Source organism: Nicotiana attenuata, unplaced genomic scaffold (genome assembly GCF_001879085.1).
Source record: "Nicotiana attenuata strain UT unplaced genomic scaffold, NIATTr2, whole genome shotgun sequence".
NCBI classification, from domain to species: domain Eukaryota; kingdom Viridiplantae; phylum Streptophyta; class Magnoliopsida; order Solanales; family Solanaceae; genus Nicotiana; species Nicotiana attenuata.
The window spans coordinates 138,456-148,672 of record NW_017671116.1 but is presented as its reverse complement, the minus strand read 5'-3'; the positions used below and the strand labels follow the sequence as shown (position 1 = coordinate 148,672).

The 10,217-nt window shown below is 37.0% G+C and overlaps 1 protein-coding gene across 2 annotated transcripts; it reads right to left on the bottom strand.

The window, feature by feature from the left end:
- Positions 1 to 596: 596 nt before the first annotated feature.
- Positions 597 to 9,420, bottom strand: LOC109206013 (zinc finger protein BRUTUS-like At1g74770). 2 transcript variants are annotated; one of them, XM_019368779.1, is made up of 12 exons: positions 8,988 to 9,418; positions 7,652 to 7,870; positions 6,514 to 6,708; positions 6,090 to 6,424; positions 5,640 to 5,871; positions 3,828 to 5,488; positions 2,919 to 3,137; positions 2,677 to 2,814; positions 1,507 to 1,741; positions 1,358 to 1,417; positions 1,194 to 1,265; positions 597 to 1,091 (listed from the first exon to the last, which is right to left on the bottom strand). In XM_019368779.1, exons 1-12 carry the CDS (start codon positions 9,303 to 9,305, stop codon positions 990 to 992), a joined length of 3,786 nt encoding a protein of 1,261 aa, XP_019224324.1. In that variant the 5' UTR covers positions 9,306 to 9,418; the 3' UTR covers positions 597 to 989. The 2 variants fall into 2 exon arrangements, with proteins under 2 accessions (XP_019224324.1, XP_019224325.1); XM_019368780.1 differs by lacking the exons at positions 597 to 1,091; positions 1,194 to 1,265; positions 1,358 to 1,417; positions 1,507 to 1,741 and having other exon boundaries at positions 2,735 to 2,814; positions 2,883 to 3,137; positions 8,988 to 9,420.
- Between the last annotated feature and the right edge of the window lie 797 nt (positions 9,421 to 10,217).

Genomic DNA, 10,217 nt, shown 5'->3' with positions numbered 1-10,217 from the left:
CTCATACTATACTCTGCACTTCGTGTGCAGATCCAGGTACTTCCGGTACGGCGGTTGCTAGCTTGAAGCTTTATCTGTTGGAGACTATCGAGGTAGCCGCCTTGGTGAAGAATTTGGGAAAGTAGATCGTCCACAAGTTCTCTAAACCGTTGTGTATTAGCTCTAACGTCACAAGATATTTGTCTCTACATTCTTCAATATGTATTGGCATTTAATTGATGAATGAATCTGCTCTTTTGTATCAATTAATCAAATGAATATAGTTTATTAGTTGAGTGGTACGATAGTAATGACAGTTTGGGTTGAGTCTCGGAAATGAGAAATTCCAAGAAAGGGAGCATCACCAATGGATCTTAAGCAATGCAAATGTGGATTAGTTGGGTAACTGAGATACGGATAACACATGGAAAAGAAAAAAGGGCAGCCCGGTACACTAAGCTACCTTTGACCTCCTGGTCACATGGTAGCAACTTTACCAGTTACGCCAAGGCTTCTCTTCATCCGGATAACACATGGTTCAACAAAAAAATGATAGTATGAAAAGAATAATCATCGGAGGATACATAGACAGACAATCATGCTAGTGTACATCAAGACAGATACAATCCATTACTCGATTATGCACAAACTATCTGGAATACATTGGACAAAAATGAAGGAAGACATTTGTTTCATTCTCTTTTTATTCTCTCATTCACAACTATCCATGTTAGAAGTTAGTACCATCATTTGGTGTGAAATGCAAAGCTCATCAGACTCCTCAGTATTAGTACTATGATGAATCAGAACCGAAGAATCTTTGGAATTTAACATAGGTTGATTGAAGAAAATGAAGCATATACATTATTTATTGACAATGGAAAAACAGAACTGCTTCATGCATCCCAAGTATTTAAGGTGAACGTCTGCAACAGTTTCTGTACAGTCTGGGAGCATGGAATCAGTTGTTCACGCGACTTTGAATCAGCTACTACGATTCTAGATTTAGATCATATAAGTCTTGTACTGTATGAACCACAATGTGAGCACTTGTGATAGATCCAGTGGAAGGAAGCAGTTCCTCTCTTTTGACAATCATTGCATAGTATAAGCTGTATATATGTAACCTTCTTTGTGTCAACAGGATTGATATCGCATTAACCCCTATTCAGAAGAATATTCATAAATGGAAACAGAATATGGTTTAAGTGAACCTGAATCTGGCCAGCATACTCCTCGGGAATTATCTCCTGAGAAAGAAATGCATCTAACATATCAAAGAGCACCTGAAATAGAGCACAACATGAGCTGCATATTCAATACAATCTTTAACCAAAAACCAGTTTAATGAGCTTTGACGTTCAACAGTTTTGCTGACCTTCATGTCCCCAAGTGTCTTGCTACAGATTGGGCATGTGTAATGCGTTTCAGTGTATTCCTAAAATGTGTATTTAAGGAAATAAGCAAAATCGTCTGAATGTTCCTTCGGTTTTAGTTAACTAAGAAAACTGTGTATGAGTTTAATACCTGAAAACATGTAGAGTGCATCAAATGACCACAAGGAAGTTGCTTAACAGGAGAGGCGGAAGTGAAAATGTACTCATGGCAGATTGGACAGTTATCCTCCAAGCACTTCTCTCTACATGTGTGAACAGAGAGAGCCTTTGACATGCAAGCATTGCAGGTCATGCAATGAAAGTATCCAATTCCCAATCCCTTCCCCAGTCTGCACAAATTGCAGAAAGGGCAGTGGTATATCTGTCTGTTCAAACAAGTTGTGCCAGAATTAGATTGTTGGACAGACATAATGCTAGTTAACGAAGTCCGAAATAACTGTCTTTTTTCTCAACTACAATTTACAAACAAAAAGAACTTCTTATTTGTACGACCGCAGTTAGCCTCCAGCTTTCTTAATTGAAACACTCTAAGAAAGTTCCACTTTTTTGCTTCCTCACTTTGTGTGTTATACTCTACCAAAGAAACTGCACAAAGAATTAAAATAGAACTTATTTGAATAAAGACTAAAATGCAATTGATGGACTTCTGAATCAGTTCTATTAAATGCTATGTTGCTCGGACTCTCTAAAAGTGCTGCCGCACCCGTGTCGGATCCTCCAAAAATGCACTAAATTTGGAGGATCCGACACGCACCCAACAACATTTTTGAAGAGTCTGAGCAATATAAATTAAAGGTATCCCGCTCAAAAGAGAAAGTTCTGTGGCTAGTGAAGGCACAAATATATAGTTGATCTCTAGATTCTTTTTTCACCAAAAACTTATTTTCTTAGGCATCTTTTTCTATTTGGTATTACTAAATATTGTCTATAAGGATCCTTTATTCGACTAAAAGACTTCTCACTTTAAGCCTTTTCTTTCAGACAACAGTCATGAAGAAGCAATCTACATGATACACTCTAGGCAGTTAATTCCATTAATAGAAAGTTTGGTTCTATAGTTCATACATAACTTCTTAAACATATTCATCAGTAATTTGCAACTTGGATCCATTTTGATTAAGAATTTGCAACTTGGAGACATCTCCTTGAGAAATCAACTTCTACTTTCTTGAATTCATTTGATACAGCCGAACACAAAAGTCTTCCATATAATAATCTACCAAATTTTCCATAGAAGCACTAATGGTTTGTTGAAAGGAGAGAAAAATCAACCCGAAGAATGTAAATCTGATTTTCTCACCTTTCGTCGTCAAACACTTTGCAAATTCTGCAATAGTAATTAGCCATGGAGAATTTGTTGCAAGAGAGAGATGAGCAATTGGGACGGAGCGGTTGTATCTTCAAGCATTTCATGCACATCATTTGGGTGATAGATTTTCTGCAAGCATGTCAACCAGAGTTGGGATATGTCAAGCAGCACGAAAGAAAGGAAAGTCCTGAAGTTACCAATAGGCTAGGAGACCAAGTGCGTCCCGCTCAGACCTGTCCAGACAATGATCAGTAATTTCATCGTGACACCGTATGCATGGGAAAAGCTCATTACAACATTGAGCAAGTAGCTTGCAGTTTCTCTTGTAATGATTGCAACCAAAAACTGATTCTTTTTCATCACGAAATGACGGACATTGACCAGTAATTTTCTCCTTATCCTTTGCAGTAACAACCTCTGAATGAGACTTCTTCTGTGTCAAATTCCATTGACTGAAAGAAACCCATATAAAGTCAAATCAAATAAAAGGGGCAGAAGAACACACTGAAATCTAGATAAAAGAATAAAGTATAGGTGCCTTTGCATTTATCTTGAGTAGTAGTAAAACCAATTAACATGTCAACAGATTGCCATTCCGAGGATTCTAAAACAAATGTAGTTCACCTTATAACATTTCAATAATCCACAGGAAAATTGACTTTGATTTTTCTAAGTCTCACTCTGTAAAAGCTCAATTCTTTATCTCCATTGTATTATCACTGTACGTTCTAACATACCAATTTAAGTGCGAGCTATTAAAAGTTCTGGAAGACCCCTTAGAAAAAGATGAACAATAAAACTAGATAATGTAGACCAAAAACTAGATTATGCAGGAACCCGATTCTCTCTGCTTTGTGCCGCATTTGCCAATCTAGATCCAATATCAAGCACTGCATGGAAGTCATGCTAAAACCAGGACTAGAGACTGAACTGATGATGTACATGTATTATGCACGTATTCAGTTATCTGATACTATTAATGGTTCAATTAAACAAATGCAGATCTAGACCAAACTAATGCTGCTTAGGTATGATGCATTATATTTCATGCTTATAAAGTTATCTGGTACTAGTAATTATGTTACCATATGTAGTTGCTTCCAAGAAATAAATCAAAGGGTAGAAGTTGAAAATGTATTTGCCTCATTAGCAAGCTCTGCATGAGATATGATTTCTTTTCAGAATCCAAAGAGGAATCGCATGATACTCTTCTTACTACGTCGACCAGCTGGTCTTGAGTCAGCATTAGATGGTGCTCCTTTTGCCTTGACTTCTCATATATTTTTATGTCGTGGCAAGTTGTTTCTCTCTGATCAGCAATGTCAATTGTGTAGTTGCATCTCATCTTGTCAACCTCAGTAGAATGCTGTGTTATATCTCCGGATAGATCAACATTTTTGTTCCCCTTGGCATTCTGGGTTTTATCTGCAACAAAAGATCCAGAGTGATCAAAATCATGATCAGCAGACTCTGTCAGTGAAAAGTTCTCCCCTTTTTCGCGGCAGATGCTTGGACTCTTGAAATCATCTCTTGATAGATATTTAGACACAACTTCTAAAGGATCAACAGCCAATGAAGGAGAAACCTTTGATCCCTTTTCGGCATTTACACTTTCATCTTTATTTACACCTTCCCACCACTCTCCCAGCCACTCAAAAAACTTTGTATTTTTTGTGGCTTTGCGCCAGATTGATATGATGCCCTGCTGTTCTTCTGGTGTTAGAGATGCCATCAACCAGGGAATCATCACCTGTAGATTCTCCGCTTTTGTTCGTCCAAGGATGTCTCCAATAATCTTCTCTTGTTCCTCAACAGAAAATTGTTCTTTGAATAGTGGCCACAGTTCAATTTCTTCACGGTAGATGTGGTCAGTGAGTGATTTATGCATAGATATGCATGTATCATGGAGATTTAAGCACAACTTTTTGTATTTCAGCTTATTACTGTCAACCATGTCCACATCACCTTGCAAACCGTTGATCTCATTTAAGATGACAGAAATTTTGTTGAATTGCTCAACCTCCAATTTATGGTCAATACCATATGAATGGCTGACATTCTGGAGTTGTCCCTTAGATTCCAAGGCAGGAAAGGCAATTTCATCCTCGGACTTACTATGTAGCTGGTACAGAAATTGTACGAGATGGAACCGTCTTTCAAATTCAGTAAGAATTCCAACATCTTCAGCCAACTTAACCGACAGAGAAAGTACATACTGCAAATCTTTTTTCAGGGCCTTGTGGAAGAAATGGAAAAAGTCAATTGGTTTTACATCAAGACTGGAAAATCCCATACCATCAGCAGCAGCTTCAGGAAGGAACTGTAAGTTTTTCAGCGAGTCAGAGAAAAATATATGAAGATTGATCCCATTAGAATAAGGTGTATCATGCTTATTATTTAGTGTCATGGCTGAATTTGGTCCAAGTAAAACAGTCTTAGATCTATCAGAGGATTGCATTTCCGAATGCGAGGAAGAACTTCCAGAATTCTTACTCCACTTCTCAAACAAATAGCTTCTGCTACTGAACGTTTCTTCCAAATCTTTCCGAAACTTCTCAACAGAGATTTTGCCAGAATAACCCATCCGAACCCACTCATATAAGAGAGTAGCAAAGCACTTGTTAACTACAGCAGATCCTAACTTTATATTGTTTAAAATCACCTTGGACTCATCCTCAGATAAATGAGCAGAGAACCAAGTAATCATGCACTTTAGCAACCCAAGTGGCAACACATGCAGGCTCATGTACAATGACCAGAGCTGCAATTCATGACTGCAGGTCTCTCTAATGAACAGAAAAACCTAAAAGAAGCCAAGGGAACAAAGTCAACATAAAGTCTATTAACAAAAGAAGTTAATTAGTACATAAAAGTAACATAAAGGCATGTCTTTCGCCTGTAGAGTTTGAGCACAATCATGCTCTAATAAAACTACAGCTGGAAAGGCAGCATACCTGTGCTTCTAGAAACTGCAGTTTTTTGTTGATCCTTGCGACAAACGATTCCAATTCTTGGCAAAGCATATCTATGAAAACCCTTAATTGTATCCCCTCATGCAGTTTGTAGTATAGCAATCTCTGCAGTTCTTCGATTTGACTTCTTTCAATAAATTGTGCATGCAAAGTAGACGGAGCATCCTTGGTCAATTGATCTACCAAGGGACAGTAGATTTGATCCAGTGCATTGCTGTGAATTAATGCAACACTCAGAAAAATAAAAAACAATAAACATGAAATAATCTTATGCTTACCGAATTTTGAAATGATAAATCAGTATCCCAGCATGTCATTTTTTTGAGCATTTGACAAAAATACATCAATGTCTTAAGGGAATAAGATCATATTGACTTTTCATCAAGTACAAGAATTTAGCTGAGAAGTTACTGCTTGAGCATGGCCTACTACCTGTAGAATGTGAACACATCTGCAAAAAACTTCAACTGGGTAATTACTGACGACAAGGTTGAAACACAAAGCGAGCTTCTTAATTGATATAGCTCCTCCATAATTACTCTTAGATCTCGTGTAATAGCAGCATGCCAGATATGAAAACCATCAATCGGATTCTGTTCTTCTGAAGCCTCCAGCTGCTGCTTTTCCCTGCACTGAACCATCAGCACATCCAGTTCAAATATGTACTTCATATTGGCTGCTCCATAATGAAATTTAGCTCCTCTTCCATGTTTTATGCAGGACCAGAAAGACGATTCCTTGTTATCATCAAGCCATGATATGAACACCTTCAAAATTTGACACAGACTAGTTAGATTGAGGACTTAGGACTCTAACTTATTAGTATACAGCAGTTTAGAAATTACTTCAAGTATACCTCTTGAATAAGTTTCTCTTCAGGTAAGACTAAATGTATGAAATTCAGAAAGTCTGCCTTTTCATCTGAAGAAAGACTAGCTGTTAGCCATGGCATAAAATCCTGCAGTATCATTAGAGGAACACTACATAGGTACTGCCAAACAAGCCTAGCCTGCTCTTTTGAAGTGAACTGCTGCATCATCAAAGGAAAAATCTGCATGGAAATTTTAGTTGCTAGAGATTTCAGGAAAAAGAGATCACATAAAATAGGGAATCTTCTTTTAAGAATGAATAACATCTTCTTTGAGCACTCGGCTGTTTTAAGTCTATCAGCAAAACTTTGAGATAATCTCACTTTTCAGCAAAATATAGAGCTAATTTACTATGCATGAATCTGTAATAAAAGTCAACGACAACAACTATGCTTCAATCCTAAGAAAGCAAGGTCGGCTATATGAATCTCACTGTGGATGGCGCTCCATTTAAGCCTGTCTCAGTGCAATACTAAAAAAACTTAGTTTCTCTAGCAGTATACTGGCATATATATCTTAGAAGACTAAATTAAGTGATAGAAGTATTTCAAAAAAAAAAATGAAGTCTCTGAATTGCTTTCACCTTTTATTAAGCGATGTGCTCGCTTCAACTGCTACTGGATAGCGCACAAGAATTAAAATTTCGGTGCACTTTGATTGAGAGAAAAGAAAATTGTTTAATAAATTAATACAGACACAGAAATGAGAGGTTGAGTACCATATTTTTCTATCAAGAAAGAAGGACCAAACATACAATGAAAAGAACTAAAACGGTTCCTATAGGGAGAAAAGATAAGAATATATAAGATATACTTCCTAATATAGTTATCAACAGATTATTTAACAATCCCTGCAGTAGGAATTGCCTAAGATTTCGTCTTTTGGTGATAATCCTGATTTTGTTGGGCATGCAGTGTCATACACTAACAATTCACCCCGCTTCTGTAAAATTAGAAAGATATCATATCAACTCGCACATCTCACCTTCTCCATGCTTGAAATAGAGAAATCACAACTCATTCTATCCAAATAAGCAATAGTGGGTCTCAAAACTAATAGAGGCCTACGAGCGAGAAATTGATTACAGTTCAGATCAAAAGTAGATAATGAAGATTTGGTGAATACCTGCTCCTCTTCTTTCAGCATGTGCTGAGAAATTGTTGTCTGAATGGTACCTACGCTACATGTAAGTTCATTAAATTGCATGGAAACCTCCTCTTTCTCCTGTTGTAAGCGATCCAAGCAATCGAAGATGGAACTGAACAGATCATCTATACTATTGTGCTCAAGTGAATATGTGAAAACAACATTCTTCACTTGTGCATCTAGTGCTTGAAAAAGGACCTGTCAATGTTAATAATCAAAATTTGGAAAAGTAGATGAAACTTGAAGGAGGTAATTGAAGTCGCAAGTAGATGAAAAAACAGAAAAAGACAGTGATATCGGTGATCAACAAAAATGAATACATCTCTATTTTGCTCAACTGTGCTTAAGTTCTACCATTTCATTCCTATGCACTCATGGCTTCTCTTTGAATCTCCTTGTGAATTTTAAGCATCAGCAGTAGGTAATATCTTAACAAATGCCAGTGCTTTTATCAAAAATTTAGGTAAGCTGAGTATACTGCTGAAAAATGGCAATTCTAGGTGAAACTACCCCCTAGTATCTTTCTTTTTTCTCAATAAGTACTTTAGGTGCAGTTTGTTTGTGGTGTTTTGTCGAACATTACTAACTTAAACCAGAAAGTTGCAATTTGAAACAAAAAAGTACAGAGTTGATATCAGTACATCACGAGTCAATTCACAAAATTTACAATCGCTAAACTGACTTATTTTTCAAGTTACTAATCCCACTTTTATTGACGGCTATATGTAGTTATTTCTAGGTAAAGGGGCGGAGCCAGAGTGTGGGATGCGGGTTCGGCCGAACCCATTAGCTTTTGTTCAAACCCTATATTTGTCTTAAGAAATCCTTTGAGTATGTTACAAATTATTAATTTAGAACCCAGTAACTTATATCACCACTCCGAACTCCCAATGTTTGAATCGTGGCTCTACATACTATAAACGTTCACATAAAAATTACAACAATAACAACAAACCCACTAAAATCCCACAAGTGGGATCAGGAAAGGATAGTTTGTACCCAGATCTTAATCCTACGCTAAGAAGGTAGAGAGGTTGTTTCCGATAGACAACGTGGCTCAATTAAAAAAATTAAACTCGATAAATCAATAAATTAAAAAAATATTGTCTTTTGCACCCAAATGTGCGGCCCGGTGGTCAATGAAGTAGGTTAAAAACTATGAGCTCTAAGGTTCAAATCTCAATGGAGGCAAAAACACTAGGTGACGTGTCAAGTACTTTACGGAATTAGCTGAGGTACGCCGTTATTAAAACCACGTACTCTTTTAAACTTTAGCTAGACGACTGTCCCAGAAAAAAATTCAATGTTTGGGTACCTCATCTTCAGCAGCGCAATGGTACTTATATACAAGCTTCAAGAAGTGAAACCGCCGGCTAAGTTCATCAACTAGTTCACCGCCGTGAGACGCCGTATCCAAGGCTTCAACCGCTATACGACGAATCTGAGCAAGCTCAACATCAACAGCTCTATGAGAAAGAACGAAAAAAAGAATAGGCGAATCAACCAATAATTTCACATCAGCAAGATCAGAAGATGGCAAGGCCACCACAGTGTCATCCTTCTTCTTGGATTCTCCAATACCACCACCTATCATGAAAATTGGCAACAAAGACCAAAGTTGAAGTTTTAGCATATAATACTAGTAGATTAATTTGGCTCTTAGAGTTGTGGCCTCTTTGGTGCCTCTTCAAGTTTAAAACCTTTATTTGTTTATTTATGGCTTTCTAGTATACGAGTTTAGTGCTAGTATTTTATTTCCTATATATGTTGTGAAACTAACCTAACGACTATTTAATCAATTATTGGCGCCATGACTGTGTTATGTTGCCATTGATTTGATTTTATACGAGTACCACACGTCGCAGACTTGGTGTACTATTTTCCATGTCGTCATCTGCGCCGGCAGATAATCTCTACCCTACATGTCTATGTAGTAACGAATTTTCCCAGTTTGCACCTCTGCCTTCAAATTAACGATTTGGCCTTCTATGTAGTATAAACCTTTTTTTTTATAATCCAGATTATTTGAGAGCTGTTTGAAATTTAGTAGATAATGATTTTATTAACTATCTACGTAAGTATCATGCTTTTGTCTAAAAAGGATAAAAACTTACCCGTACCGGGTGTTTATACCAAACCAGTACATATATGACATGTGTCTTGCATATGAACTTCAATCATTTAACCATGATAAATTATATGCATTCTCATCTAATTAAATTAATTAACCATAGTAAGTTAATATAGTTTGGTGTAAACACCCGATGTGGGTAAGTATTTACCGTCTAAAAAGGGTTGGAACCCACATAATATGCGCTTAACCAATATCACGTGTTACGCTCTTATCATTGTATCAAAACATTACGAGCCCTAGGTAAGTTGGTACCTAGATTTTTACTTGAATTATCCTATATTCTGTTTCCGTTTTTCCTTTGAGCATGGTCATCTCTTTTATTAAATTCGTAAAACACTTCGGTAGATACAAATAGTTAGGGGTGTTCATGGTTCGGTTTGGTCGGTTTTTCCCTAAAAAGAAACCAAACCA